Below are 16,370 nucleotides of genomic sequence, written 5' to 3' on the forward strand. Positions count from 1 at the left end.
CCCATCCTGTGATGTAGCAGCTTTCAACCTCTGACTATGTAACTTATACCCTGCAGGTGTCAGAACACCAACCTCACCTAGCTTATTATATAGCTAACGATCTGCAAAAATAACACCCTAGCCTATAACTCCACATCGAGTGATGATTTGAGAGAATCAAGGGGTGGAAGTGACACCCTGCCCTTGACCAGTATCGGCAGCGTAGACAGACTGCTGACACCCTGCCCCCTGACTGACATCGGCAGCATAGGCAGGATGCCACCCACATTATTCACATAAGGTATGATTCTCTCAAATCACACTGCCATTGGTGGAGCCAAGAGGCAGTGCGACTCTTACCCACAGTGAAAAGGCATTTCCATGATTAGCTGTTGCTGCCATATGACCCGGACACCAAGTGTCCCTGGCAGTCCACCGGAGCCAGGGCAACACTTATGATCCTGCATTTGCTGTCAGTGATTGGGTGAGTCACCGTATGGGTGCATTGTTGCTCATCGTTCCTACTGCCTCAATAAAGCTTTCTTTTATAACATCTTGTCAGACTCCATTACTGTTCAGACCACAAAGCCCAATGCTGTTGTCATTTAATTCAGTTGCTTAATGCAACTGTGCAAGTCTGCTAGTCCAATTTTAGGAGACTTATACAAACCAAACTAGGAAACATTTTACTATGAAAGCAAAAGTCACTTCCTCCAAAAAATCAAATCCGTGTTTTACCACAAGTAAGTGTGCTGACAGAATTAAATTAAAAGGTTAGGAAAATAAACTGATAATTTAATTCTCCAAAATGTTTAGTGATTTTTAAAAGCAGCAATCAAGGGCATAAATCAAGCAAAATTGCAGCTGGACTATCTAGCATGTCAAAATACTAGACAACTTTAATTATACACACTACTGTCAGCTTCACTTATAATACCAGATTTTCTCCCCAAAACTGGAATTGTGAAATAATTTATTTTCTACAGTGGGAAAATCTCTATCCCTTAATAATTCAAAAGTTGACCTGAACTTTCACAGTAGTTATTTTGGGCAAAGACAAACAATAAAATATTCAGGTCCAACATACAATTTATAGTTAATTTACAAGTATGAGAAAGAGTTGAGCTTGTAAATTAATTTCCACTGTGAGTGCAGTTTTTGTTAATGACAATTACTATTATGGACTTTGTCATTTACAGGAAACATTATCTTGTACTTCTTAATATAGAACCCAATACTTAAACACTAAAAACATGCAAGACTTCTCTAATGAAGTCTGACAGAAACTGTATTCGCCCTTTTTTTCTTATCTCAAAAGATAAGCAAACCATGAAGCTGCTTATCAGAGATTCATATTTAGAAAGACATGTAAAACTGTTATAATTATTTGCTAAAACCAACGCCTTTATAATACATTGCACTTTGACCTTTTTATTGAAATTGCTAGTTAAACTTTTAAGTGATACATATTTATTGATTAAAATTCAACAGTAGCATAAAGAATATTCCAAGTTTTCCACCCTCAGTTCATTGCTAACAGAGCAAGTAACACGCTACCAAATTTTATTCCCAAGGCAGCTACAGCCTATGAATATTGACTAATTTATGAACCATGACATCACTTGCTGATACAAATAATGCTGCCCACCAATATACTCGTTTAAGTAGATTTGCTTTTTTAAAAAGATACATATTCTAATCAAAAGAAGGCAAGAAATTGCTCACTAACCTCTGTTTCAGCTGCTTGTGATTGCAGGAGCTGTCGTATACAAAGAATGTCCTTCTCTATTTGTTGAATCCTCATCACCCTTACCTGAAATGAGTATATTTTCATGTTTGATTTTTTTTTTAAAAAATCCTTATACTTACTGTACAGGATGACAATGAGAAGAGTTCATTGCAAATATAGTTGACTGCAAAACAGAACTACTTCGTTCATGTGGTAATTCCACAAATGTTCTTGACAATAAAAAAACAGGCATGATTGCAAACATTCAAAATATAATGGGTAGTTGGGTTTTTTAATAAAACTGACACGAATTTGGATATAATATTAGATTGTCACACAGTACAAGCCCAGGTATAGAAAAACATTTCAGTAAACTTGCACAATTTTCCTATTTCTGAAACCGACATTCTATGCAGGTTTTTAGCAAATTATTTCATTTTCATCTCAAATATTAGACTTCTACTTGCCTTACAGAGATTTGAGAGAGATTTATATTTGCAGAGTGTTTTGAAGGTATAAAATCCTGAACGTCTTCAATTATTTTCAGTTACTATGATGATTTAGGAAATTTGCCTATGCACAGCCTCTGAATATTTTCTGTTCCTACAAATTCCAAAGAATTTACAGGGTTAGTAAAAAGAAAACTTTGGTTTGTCTGGGATTTTATAGGTATTTCTGATGCGAGTCTTTTATAGCTATATTGACACTTCCCACTGCAATCATTCTGTGGTTAGTAAATGGAATGTTGAAAAATCGAACTTTACAGGATACATATACTCCATGTAAGTTATACTGTGGAGCGCAGGATGCATTATGAATCTGTGAAACAATAAGTGAATGCAATAAGTGATATATCCCTCTATCAGCTTGCTAATAAATTGACATTATTTGACTTTAAAAGTGGGCAGAAAATAATTAGCCCGATAATATCAGAACAGAAACAAAACACTTAACTGATTAAATAGGATAGCTTAAAAAATGAATGCACAGTTTAAAAAAAAATCCTGATCATTTTACCTGAATAACATTTTCAGTGCTATACTAAAAGAGGAAAGGCTTTGTGAATCTAGTGGATACTGCAAGGATCAGCATTATAACCAGCCTTATTTAACATTTTTATAATCTGAAAATGGAAATAAGATAAACTTTCAAAAAAGCTGCAAATGCCAAAGAATACACTTGTAAATTGTAATAGAAACACAATATAATCTAGAAATTTTAGAAACACAGAAAAAAATATAATCACAAAGAACAGAATGAATTTTTAAAACATGCAGGATAATAAGCTGTGGGAAAAGCATCCTAAACACCAACACTTAGTGGACTTACAAATAGTAAACTATAAATTAGATATTTATTTCTAAAGCACAGTATCAGAGAAAAAGGCCAATAAAATTTGAAAGCTACACACACAGAAGCCTCAGCACAACATGAGGCAGACAGATAATTCATTCCCCTTCTCTCTTGGATCAGGAAATTCTGAAGTATTAGAAAGATAATAAAAATATATTACTGGGAATAACTATACATTGGTGAGGTGATGCACGACTGACATAACACATCTCTCCTTTTTGTCTTTAAGAATGACTTAAATTTTCCCCAGACTGAGTTTCTTTCTGTTTCACCAGTAATTTATTTCATAAAGGGCATTGAGAGAAACTGAGTATATGTATATATACAACTAAAAGCAGGGATTTTTTTTTTTTTTTGCAGAAGAAAAACAAGTAAAAATTACATGATTTGTCCAGTATCAATGATGAAGTTCTCAAAAGGACAACAATTCAGTCCATATCTCCCAAATTTTAGTCCAGAGATTTAAACATCAGAATGTTCTTCTCTCTGCTTATTCATTATTTGTATTACAGGGGACTTGAGGAGATCCATTAACCATTTTGCACCAAACACTGTACAAGCAGAAAAAAGAACGTATTTCCTGCCCCAAAGGGTTTACAGTCCAAAGACAAACACAACAGTAGAGGTATACAGTCAAAGACATACCAGGAATCAATAGTGGTGAGTTTGATGAACAGCAATCAAAACTCTAAGAACCTAATGTAATTTGTTCAATAATGAGTCTGAAATGAGCCTAAAGTCAGTAAATCAGCGAATGAAGACAAATTATACTTTTTGCTATGTAAACACAAAATAACAAAGCATAGCAGTAAGAATAATGCTGAGCTTTACTTAGATGAAGATGATAAGGGGAAGACAAAAAACATCAAGAAAATGTCGATATTACTGGGTATCTTACAAGAGACCTCAGATTTGCATGGCCAGGAGGACGAGGGAGGTGATTCTGCCCCTCTACTATGCTCTGATGAGACCCCACCTGGAGTACTGCGTCCAGCTCTGGAGTCCTCAGCACAAGAAAGACATGGACCTGTTGGAGCAGGTCCAGAGGAGGGCCACAAAAATGATCAGGGGGATGGAACGCCTCTCCTATGAGGAAAGGCTGAGAGAGTTGGGATTGTTCAGCCTGGAGAAGAGAAGGCTTCAGGGAGACCTTATTGTGGCCTTTCAAAACTTAAAGGGGGCTTATAAGAAGGATGGGGACAGACTTTTTAGCAGGGTGTGTTGCGACAGGACAAGGGGGAATGGTTTTAAACTAAAAGAGGGTAGATTTAGATTGGACATAAGGAAGAAATTTTTTACAGTGAGGGTGGTAAAACACTGGAACAGGTTGCCCAGAGAGTTTGGAGATGCCCCATCCCTGGAAACATTCAAGGTCAGGTTGGATGGGGCTCTGAGCAACCTGATCTACTTGAAGATGTCCCTGCTCATTGCAGGGGGTTGGACTAGATGACCTTTAAAGGTCCCTTCCAACCCAAACCATTCTATGATTCTATGATTCTATGATTCTATGATTAAAAAGTCAAAAAGTTTAATATTATAGAAGACAAATGGTTCTAAACTGCATAATAAGAAAATATTAAATAAACAATAATTTTATAATAATTTTAATTATAATAATTTTATACAATTTTTTTATTTAATAATTTATTATTAAATAAAATAAGAAAACATTATCTCAGTGCTCTGCATTATGTGAATGCTATGTCTATTTTTACATTAGTTAACAATGTCATTTGATTACTTGTGCTTTTGCATGACTAGGAATGAACTTTCAAGTATCTGAATGCATTTAGGAATGGTTTTAACTTTAAAATCTATACAAGAAACATCGCTTTTTATTCCTATTTGTTCATAGTATATTCCTATTCATTTCATTAAATTTAATCATCACCATAAGATCTATGGATAAAGTATCTTAACATTTAAAATTAGAAATTATTTGGATTTCACTGCCCTAGTAAGAATTCTAACGAAAAAAAATCCGCTCTTCACAGTGATAGAAAAATCACTTACTAAATAATCACTTACTAAAAAATAAAAATAAGGAATAGAATTTTGCTTTAAAATACTTTGTTTTAAAAACATGGATATCCTTTTCTTCAAATAAAAATATAACATAAAAAATAGAGAAAATTATTAATGGGTTGGTCTGCATTACATTTACAATCAAGACAAATGTACAAATCAAACAGTGCTGAAATCTTGACCTGTGCAAGACTCCAGGTGTACTGGATATGGCTGGGATGGAGTTAATTTTGTTCATAGCAGCCCCTATGGTACTGTGGTTTAGATCTGTGACCAAAACAGCGTAGATAACACACCAGTGGTTTAGCTATTGCTGAACAGTGCTTACACAGTGTTAAGGCCTTCTCTGTTTCTCACTCTGCCCTCACAAAGCGAGTAGGCTGGGAGTGGGCAAGAAGTTGGGAGGGGACACAGCCAGGACAGCTGATCCCAATGACCAAAGGGATATTCCATGCCATATAATGTCATGCTCAGCAATAAAATCCGGGGGGGGGGGGGGGGGGGGGGGGGAGTCTTTCCAAAGTCGCCATTGCTCAGAGACTGGCAATTGACTTTGCATCACTTGCTTCTCCCCCATTTTTCCCTCTCTTCATTTACTCAACTGCCTTTATTTCAACCGCGAGTTTTTCTCGCTTCTGCTCTTCTGATTCTCTCCCCCATCCTGCTGTGGTGGGGAGTGAGCGAGCGAGCGGCTGTGTGGGTGCTTAGTTGCTGGCCAGGGTCAACCCACAACAGTCCTTTTTGGCACCCAACATGGGGCTTGAGGGGTTCGAGATAACAACAGATTTGATTGGAGTGTGTTAGACTGAATTCATAGCTGTTATAGCTGTTTAGGTGTTACTTGGCAGGCTGTTACTTGCTGTTGCTGGTCTCAATGTTGACTTGTTTGCTCTCAGTACTGATTTATTTGCTCCCTCACCTGCTCTGTGATGTGCTCCCTCTCTTGCTGTACATCAAACTCCAGTGCCTGTTAATGGCTGCTTTCACCTTTTGCTGTTTGCTGTGTGGTTCATCACTTGTTTTTTACTGCTTTTCCTGGGAGAGCTATGATAAAAGTACTGGCCTTCAGTCTAATCTGGTATTTGGGACCTGCACTGCTGCTATCCCAGTACTACAGGAAGCATTTTGTGGAGACAATTAATGATTACACCTTTTTCCTTTTCTCCTCTGGGACCCATTTTGTGGGGCAAATGAAGAATGGCACCTCCCCCCTCTTCTCCTCCAGGGTAGATGTTTCCTCCCTTGTTGCAATGGCCCTTCATTTTCTTGAATAACCCAAAATGCTCATATTGGTGTGCACCATGAATCTGATTTTGGCTTTTCCTGAGGTTAACCAACGCCACACAGGGATGTGCCCTGAGGTTGGGAACGCCACACGGGGATGTGCCCTGAAGCAGTCGAGTCATGGGCGGCAAAGTGTGGGGGAGAATTTGGGTAAGTGCCTAGAATGGTTTTCATCTCCAATGGTCTGGGACTTCACACCCAAACAGGCACAGAATCCTGTTGAAGTGGCAGACCACTTGAAGAAAGGATGCCTTGTCTATACCAAAGAGATATAACTTCTAACACTGTGTTGGGGTCTGGCCTATACCTACCGAGCCTCTGTCCAGCACCCTTAAGGGAGCGAGAGGGTCTCTGGATCTGAGGACATACAAACAGACACTGTGGCTAAGCCACAGACTCAACCCTCAAATGTAACAGTCGCTTCTGTAGTCCAGAAGAAACAATGGCAGCAGAGGTTGACCCAGTTAGTAAGGGAGGAAGATGCTCTTCCTGAGAGGGAGCATGAGGAAGAATCAGAAGAGGCAGCCTGTTCTGCAGCAGAGCAGTCACAAGAACAGGAGGAGGAAGAGACTGAAATCATAAAAGAGGTGGAAACCACTCGGTCCCTATCCCTGAGTGAGCTGCGAGATATGCAAAAAGATTATGGCCACCAGCCAGGCGAGTGAATTATCAGCTGGTTGTTCCGATGCTGGGATACTGGGGCCCATAGTCAGGAATTAGAGGGTAGGGAAGTCCAGCAGCTGGGATCCCTAGCTAGGGACTGGGGAATCAGAAAAGGGATCATAAGAGGGGCAATAATCTGCAGCTTCCAAAGGTGGCTCCTGTCAAGCGTGAAGGCAAGGTAACCCCTCAAAGGAAGATGTTGTAAACTACCAAGGCAAGTAGACCACCACTGAGGGAGGTGCCCAGTATCTGAGGGAATTAGTGGTGGTAGAGATGATCTACAGCAACCTGGACAACAACCAGGCCTCCAAAGATCTGGATGAAATTTAGTGCACGTGGTCCACGTGGTGGAAGTTTGTACCGGAACACAGTGATATTGTACGCCAGCACCCTGGTGATAAGGGACTGGACAGACATTGAGGCACCAACTGTGGATAAACTGGCCTGCTAGCTCTGGTAATTCAAAGAGAAACTCTCATCCTCCCCGACACTATGGGCCTGCGTCTCAGCTATGGAAAACCTGTCCCAACAGGTCCAACAATTCAAAGTGAATGTCTTCCTCCTTGTCCCTACAGGGTGGTGTCTCAGCTTTCAAGAATGCTGTATGGAATCAGCCTTTTTCTGCTCAAGGGAAAGGGAACTGTGGGCCACCCTGTGGTTCTATCTGCATGACCACAGGGAGGACATGAGGAATTGGGACGGTGCACTTACCTCAAACCTAGAAGCTCACACACGTGAAGTGCAAGAAAAAACAGCATCCAAAAAGAGTCCATTCAGGAAGATGACTGCTCTGTTTGATGTTAAGCAATTCCCCAGACAGAGCAGAAAGGCTGATCCTACTTCTGCTCCTGATGAATGGACTTCTGCTTTGCAATTACAGGAGTGAGGTAAGGAATGCTCTGACTGGGTATAGAGAGGCCCTGACTCTGGCCAGGAAGAGGAAAGGGAGAACTGGGTTTACTCCATTATGTGGATTCAATGGCCTGGCACATCAGACCCAAACGAGTACAAGTCTTTGGTAGACAATGGTGCACAGCATACCCTAATACCACCAGGGTATAAGGGCACGGAACCCATCTGGATTTCTGGAGTGGCAGGGGGATCCCAACAGTTGTATTGGGTTTGCGTGGCAAGGTTTTGGTAGCGGGGGGGGGCTACAGGGGTGGCTTCTGTGAGAAGATGCCAGAAGCTTCCCCCATGTTGGATGGAGCCAATTCCAGCCAGCTCCACGACGGACCTGCCACTGGCCAAGGCTGAACCAGTCAGAGAAGCTGGTGGCGCCTTTGTGATAACATTTAAGAAAGGGTAAAAAATGCTGCGCAACAGCAGCTGGGAGAGAGAGGAGTGAGAATATGTGAGAGAAACAACTCTGCAGACACCAAGGTCAGTGAAAAAGGAGGGGGAGGAGGTGCTCCAGGCGCCGGAGCAGAGATTCCCCTGCAGACTGTGGTGAAGACCATGGTGAGGCAGGTTGTCCCCCTGCAGCCCATGGAGGTCCATAGTGGAGCAGATATCCACCCTGCAGCCCGTGGAGGACCCCACGCCGGAGCAGGTGGATGTGCCCTGAGGGAAGCTATGACCCTGTGGAGAGCCTGCGCAGGAGCAGGCTCCTGGCAGGAACTGCAGCCCCCGTGGAGAGGAGCCCACGCTGGAGCAGGTTTTCTGGCAGGAACTGTGGCCTCGCGGGAGACCAACACTGGAGCAGTCCATTCCTAAATGACTGCACCCCGTGGAAAAGACCCACACTGGAGCAGTTTGCGAAGGACTCTCTCCCATGGGTGGGACCCCACGCTGGAGCAGGGGAAGAGCATGAGGAGGAAGGAGCGGCAGAGACAACGTGTGATGAACTGACCGCAACCCCCATTCCCCATCCCCCTGTGCCTCTCGGGGGGAGGACGTAGAGAAAATCGGGAGTGAAGTTGAACCTGGGAAGAAGGGAGGGGTGGGGGGAAGGTGTTTTTAGATTTGTTCTTATTTTTCGTTATCCTACTCTGATTTTGATTGGCAATAAATTAAATTAATTTCCCCAAGATGAGCCTGTTTTGCCCGTGATTTGTAATTGCTGAGTGATCTCCCTGTCCTCATCTCGACCCATGAGCCTTTAGTCATATTTTCTCTCCCTGTCCAGTTGAGGAGGGGGAGTGACAGAGCGGCTTGGTGGGCACCTAGTGGCCAGCCAAGGTCAACCCACCACATCTGTGTTGGAGGCTGAGGTGAGCTTAACAGGGGACAAGTGGCAAAAGCACCCTATTGTGACTGGCCCAGGGGCCCCGTGTATCCTTGGCATAGGCTACCTCAGGAGAGGGTACTTCAAGGACCCAAAGGGGTACCGGTGGACCTTTGGTGTAGCCACCGTGGATACAGAGAAGATTAAACAGCTTTCTACCTTGCCTGGCATCTTGGAAGATTCTTCCATTGTGGGGTTGCTGAGGGTCGAAGAAAAGCAGGTGCCGATTGCTACCATGATGGTGCACCGGCAGCAATATCACACCAACTGAGACCCCCTGGCTCCCATCCATAAGTTTATTCGTCAATTGGAGAGCCAAGGAGTGATCAGGAAGACTTGCTCACCCTTTAATAGTCCCATATGGCCAGTGGGAAAGTCTGACGGAGGGTGGAGTATTGTGGCCTGGACAAAGTCACGTCACCGCTGAGTGCTGCCATACCGGACATGCTAGAGCTACAATACGAATTGGAGTCAAAGGCAACCAAGTGGTACGCCACAGTTGATATTGCCAATGCATTTTTCTCAGTTCCTTTGGCAGTAGAGTGCAGGCCACAGTTTGCTTTCATGTGGTGTCCAATACACCTGGAATCGACTGCCCCAGAGGTGGAAGCATAGTCCTACCCTTTGTCATGGACTAATCCAAGCTGCACTGGAACAGAGTGATGCTCCTGAACATCTGCAATATATTGATAACATCATTGTGGGGGGCAACAAAGCAGAAGAAGTGTTTGAGAAGGGAAAAAGAATAATCCAGATGCTTCGAAAAGCTGGTTTTGCCATATAAAAAAGCAAGGTCAAAGGACCTGCACAAGAGGTCCACTTCTTGGTAATAAAACAGCAAGATGGGCATCATCACATCCCAGTGTATGTGATCAATAAGATAACAGCCATATCCCCACCAGCTAACAAAAAAGAAACTCAAGCTTTCCTAGGCCTCGTGGGATTCTGGAGAATGCATATTCCAGGTTACAGTCAGCTTGTGAGCCCTCTCTGTCAAGTGACCTGAAAAAATAACTGTTTCGCCTGGGGCCCCAAGCAGCAACAGACTTTCAAACAGATCAAACAGAGATGGCTTGTGCAGTAGCCCTTGGGAAAGTCTGGACAGGACCAGATGTGAGAAACGTGCTCTATACTGCAGCCAGGGAGCATGGTCTCACCTGGAGCCTCTGGCAGAAAGCACCCAGAAAGACTCGATGTCGACCTCTAGGATGTTGGAGCTGGGGGTATCGAGGATCCGAGGCCCACTACACTGCGACTGAAAAGGAGATAATAGCAGCATATGAACTGGTTCAGGCCACTTCATGAGTAGTCAGTACAGAAGTACAGATCCTCTCGGCACCGTGACTGCCTGTGCTACACTGGATGTTCAAAGGAAGAGTCCCCTCTACACATCACATGACTGAAACTACGTGGAGTAAGCGGGTGGAGTTGATCACGCAATGGGCTCGAACGGGTAACCCCAACCGCCCAGGAATCCTGGAAGAGATCATGAACTGGCCAGAAGGCAGAGATTTCAGAGCATCACCTGAGGAGGTGACTTGTGCCCAAGAGGCCCCACCGTGTAATACATTACCAGAAAATGAAAGGCAATATGTTCTGTTTACTGACAAATCCTGTTGTATTGTGGGAAACTATTGGAAGTGGAATGCTGTTGTGTGGCGTCCCACATGAAAAGCCGCAGAAATCGTCGAAGGAGAAGGCAAGTCAAGTCATTTTGCAGAAGTGAAAGCCATCCAGCTGGCCCCAGATATTTCCCAAATGGGAAAAGTGGCCAGTACTTAATCTTTATGCTGACTCATGAATGGTGGCAAATGCCCTGTGGGGGTGGCTAGAGCAGTGGAAGACGACCAACAGGCAGCACAAAGATAAACCCATCCGGGCTGCTGCATTGTGGCAAGAAATCGCTGCCCGGGTAGAAAACATCGCTCTAAAGGTACGTCATGAAGATACTCACACGCCCGAGAGCTGCGCCACCCAAGAACATCAAAAGAATGAGCAGGTAGACCAGAATGCCAGAATTGGAGTGGCTCAGGTGGATCTGGACTGGGAATGTAAGGGTGAGCTATTCATAGCTCGGTGGGCCCATGAAACATTAGGACATGCAACATACAGATGGGCTCATGATTGAAGGGTGGACCTGTCCACCGCCACTATCGCACAGGTTATCCATGAATGTGAAACATGCGCCATAATTAAGTCAATGTCCTGGTTCTGGCTGGGACAGAGTTAACTTTCTTCCCAGTAGCTTGGGGGGTGTGCTGTGTTTTGGGTTTAGTGTGAAAGGAGCGTTGATGGCCCATTGATGCTTTGGCTGTTGCTGGGTGGTGCTTGCAACGGGGGTGGGGGAGCACAGCCGGGGTGGTGGACCCAGCTGGCCAATGGGGTATTCTATACCATGTGACATCATGCTCAGTATAAAAACCAGGGGTGTGGGGGGGCTCACCCCCCGTTCGTGACACGCGGTCGGTGAGCAGTTGCATTGTGCATCGCCTGCTTTGTATATACTGTTATTCTTGTTCTTCTCATTGTTATTATTACTGTTCTACTTTGTTTCATTTCAATTATTAAACTATTTTTATCTCAACCCGGGAGTTTTCCTGCTTGTGCCCTCCCGATTCTCTTCCCCATCCTACCGGAGGGTGGGGGTGAGCGAGCGGCTGCGTAGGGTTTATTTGCTGGCTGGGGTTAAATCACGACAGTCATTTTTGGCGCCCAACGTGGGGCAGCGAAGGGTTGAAAAACCAACAGATTAACTAGAGCGTATTGAGGAATTTATATCTGGTAACATATTCGTTTGTTCTGCACCATGCTCTTGTTCTTACTGTACCTGTTTGTTAAAGACTGGAGTTGGGTTTTGTAGTCTGCTGTGCTCTGCAGTGATTAATGATGTTTTGCCTGGGAGATTTGCTTCTAAAACACTGGCATTGGGGGTTATTTGGGATTTGGGATTTGTAATGAAGCCGTTACTGTATTTCAGGCACTACCTCATGGAGACCATTAGAAATTACACCTCTTCCTCTGAGAGATTTTTTATGGAGGAAATAGAGAATGGCACCCTCACTACCTTCCTCTATGATGTCATCTCCTTCGTTAAAATAACTTGCCAGTACCTTGAACATCCCTGGGTAGTTCAGATACATCTATTGGTACTCCTTGGGAATATTGTTTTGGTTTTCTCCAAGGTTAGTAAGCAATTTAAGAATGTCATCCAGAGATCTGCCCCAAGGCTGGACAGTTATGAGTGGCAGGGTGAGTGGGATAGCATGGGCAAATGCCTAGGACGGTGGGCACCCCCAGTGTTCTGGAACTTCACCCCTGAACAAGTGCAGAACCCTGAAAAATTAGCAGAATATTTGGAAAAAGTAAGCTGTCACCCTGGCCATTCTAGGGAGACGCAAATCACTGCAATGTGCTGGGGCCTGGCCCACGCCTACCGAGCCCTGTTCAACACCACTCAGAACCCCCAAGGGGAAGGAAACATCTCTGCAGCTGATGACAAAGCAACAGGCCCTGCGGGTCCCCCACCCCCCACGGCAAGCACAGCGGCTCCCCCACCCCCCACGGCAGGCAGGGCAGCTACTCTGCCCCCTGCGACAGAGAACCAACCCATACCGGTATCAGTCGCCCCTATACAAAAAAGAAAATGCACAAGGAAATCAGCTCGTTTAGTAAGGGATGAAGATGAACCAGGGCCATCACGAGAACAGGAGGAGGAGGAGGCAGAACCCGCAAATGAGATGGTAACCACCTGATCCCTATCCCTGGGTGAGCTGCGAGATATGCGAAAAGACTTCAGTCATCATCCAGGCGAGCACATTGTCACCTGGCTGCTCCGATGCTGGGATAATGGGGCCAGTAGCCTGGAATTAGAGGGTAGGGAAGCCAAGCAGCTGGGATCCCTTGCTAGGGAAGGGGGCATTGACAAAGCGATTGGACAAGGGGCACAAGTCCTCAGCCTCTGGAGGCGACTCCTGTCAGGTGTGAAGGAAAGGTATCCCTTCAAGGAAGATGTTATATGCCACCCAGGCAAGTGGACCACCATGGAGAGAGGTATCCAGTATCTGAGAGAATTAGCCGTGCTGGAGGTGATTTATGATGACCTGAACAACGAGCAGTTATGCAAAGACCCAGATGAAGTCAAATGCACCCGACCCATGTGGCGGAAGTTTGTACGGAGTGCACCAGCATTACACGCAAACTCATTGGCAGTAATGACCTGGAAAGACGGAGAGGAACAAACAGTGGACGAACTGGCTGGCCAACTCCGGCAATATGAAGAAAGTCTCTCTTCCTCCCTATGGGCCTGTGTCTCGGCTGTGGAGAAACTGTCTCGGGAGGTCCAGCAACTCAAAGAGGATATGTCCTGCTCCCCACCTGCATGGGCCAGTGTCTCAGCCATAAGGAGCAAGCGTCCCTCACCTCAAGAGAGGAGACATCGTGGGTACACACCCCGGGGCACCCTGTGGTTTTACCTGCGTGACCACGGAGAGGACACGAGGAAGTGGGATGGAAAACCTACCTCAGTCCTACAGGCACGAGTACATGAGTTGCAAGGGAAAACAACCACAAAAGGGGGTTCTTCCAGGAAAACTGCTGCTCCAGTCTCCAGTGTGCAGCTCCCCAGACAGAGTAGAAGGGCTGATTCCACTTCTGACCTTAACAAAGGGACTTCTGATTCATACTTACAAGAAGTGGATAGCGAATATGATGACCAGGACTAGAGGGGCCCTGCCTCCAGCCAGGTGGAGGAAAGGGACAACCGGGTTTACTGGACTGTGTGGATTCGATGGCCTGGCACATCAGACCCACAGGAGTATAAGGCTCTCGTAGACACTGGTGCACAGTGTACCCTGATGCCATCAAGCTATAAAGGGGCAGAACCCATTTGTATTTCTGGATTGACAGGGGGATCCCAAGAGTTAACTGTATTGGAGGCCGAAGTGAGCCTGACCGGGAATGAGTGGCAGAAGCACCCCATTGTGACTGGCCCAGAGGCTCCGTGCATCCTTGGCATAGACTACCTCAGGGGAGGGTATTTCAAGGACCCAAAAGGGTACCGGTGGGCTTTTGGTATAGCTGCCCTGGAGACGGAGGAAATTAAACAGCTGTCCACCTTGCCCGGTCTCTCGGAGGACCCTTCTGTTGTGGGGTTGTTGAAGGTCCAAGAACAACAGGTACCAATCGCTACCACAACAGTGCACCGGCGGCAACACCGCACCAACCGAGACTCCCTGATCCCCATCCATAAGCTGATTCGTCGACTGGAGAGCCAAGGAGTGATCAGCAAGACTCACTCACCCTTTAACAGTCCCATATGGCCAGTGCGAAAGTCCAATGGAGAGTGGACACTAACAGTAGACTATCGTGGCCTGAACGAAGACATGCCAACACTGAGTGCTGCCGTGCCGGACATGCTAGAACTCCAACACGAACTGGAGTCAAAGGCAGCCAAGTGGTACGCCACAATGGATATCGCTAATGCGTTCTTCTCCATCCCTTTGGCAGCAGAGTGCAGGCCACAGTTTGCTTTCACTTGGAGGGGCGTCCAGTACACCTGGAACCGACTGCCCCAGGGGTGGAAACACAGCCCTACCATTTGCCATGGACTGATCCACACCGCACTGGAACAGGGTGAGGCTCCAGAACACCTCCAATACATTGATGACATCATCGTATGGGGCAGCACAGCAGAAGAAGCTTTTGAGAAAGGGGAGAGAACAGTCCGAATCCTTCTGGAGGCCGGCTTTGCCATAAAACAAAGGAAGGTCAAGGGACCTGCACAGGAGATCCAGTTTTTAGGACTAAAATGGCAAGACGGACGTCGTCAGATCCCAACGGATGTGATCAACAAAATAACAGCCATGTCCCCACCAACTAGCAAAAAGGAAACACAAGCTTTCTTAGGCGTTGTGGGTTTTTGGAGAATGCATATTCCAGATTACAGTCAAATCGTAAGCCCTCTCTATCACGTGACCAGGAAGAAGAACGACTTCAAATAGGGCCCTGAGGAACAACAAGCCTTTGAACAAATTAAACAGGAGATAGTTCATGCAGTAGCCCGTGGGCCAGTCCGGGCAGGACAAGATGTGAAGAATGTGCTCTACACCGCAGCCGGGGAGATTGGCCCTACCTGGAGCCTCTGGCAGAAAGCACCAGGGGAGACTCGAGGTCGACCCTTAGGGTTCTGGAGTCGGGGATACAGAGGATCCGAGGCCCGCTACACTCCAACTGAGAAGGAGATATTGGCAGCAAATGAAGGCGTTCAAGCTGCTTCGGAAGTCGTTGGCACTGAAGCACAGCTCCTCCTGGCACCCCGACTGCCGGTGCTGGGCAGGATGTTCAAAGGGAGGGTCCCCTCTACACATCATGCAACCGATGCTACGTGGAGTAAGTGGGTCGCACTGATCACACAACGGGCCCGAATAGGAAACCCCAGTCGCCCAGGAATCTTGGAGGTGATCATGAACTGGCCAGAAGGCAAAGATTTCGGAATATCCCCAGAGGAGGAGGTGACACGTGCTGAAGAGGCCCCACTGTATAACAAACTACCAGAAAATGAGAAGCAATATGCCCTGTTCACTGATGGGTCCTGTCGCCTTGTGGGAAAGCATCGGAGGTGGAAAGCTGCTGTGTAGAGTCCTATACGCCAAGACGCAGAAACTGCTGAAGGAGAAGGTGAATCGAGTCAGTTTGCAGAGGTGAAAGCCAGGTAAACCCATCTGGGCTGCCGCGTTGTGGCAAGATATTGCTGCCCGGGTAGAGAACCTGACTGTAAAAGTACGTCACATAGATGCTCACGTACCCAAGAGTCGGGCCACTGAAGAGCACCAAAACAACCAGCAGGTGGACCAGGCTGCTAAGATTGAAGTGGCTCAGGTGGATCTGGACTGGCAACATAAGGGTGAAGTATTTATAGCTTGGTGGGCCCATGACACTTCAGGCGATCAAGGAAGAGACGCAACATACAGATGGGCTCGTGATCGAGGGATGGACTTAACCATGGACGCTATTGCACAGGTTATCCATGCAGGTGAAACACGCGCTGCAATCAAGCAAGCAAAGCGAGTAAAGCCTCTCTGGTATGGAGGACGATGGTTGAAATATAAATAT

General features: G+C 45.7%; 1 protein-coding gene across 1 annotated transcript in view; it reads right to left on the reverse strand.

Annotated features, from left to right (window-relative positions):
* The window catches only part of LOC142074732 (adenomatous polyposis coli protein-like), a 185,265-nt gene that overhangs the window by 65,356 nt on the left and 103,539 nt on the right, over positions 1–16,370 (reverse strand). The window contains exon 8 of the mRNA XM_075135569.1: positions 1,709–1,792. Coding sequence (XP_074991670.1) covers positions 1,709–1,792 — 84 coding nt within the window. The remainder of the gene's footprint in view (positions 1–1,708; positions 1,793–16,370) is intronic.

The sequence above is a fragment of the Calonectris borealis genome, chromosome W (genome assembly GCF_964195595.1).
Source record: "Calonectris borealis chromosome W, bCalBor7.hap1.2, whole genome shotgun sequence".
NCBI classification, from domain to species: Eukaryota; Metazoa; Chordata; class Aves; order Procellariiformes; family Procellariidae; genus Calonectris; species Calonectris borealis.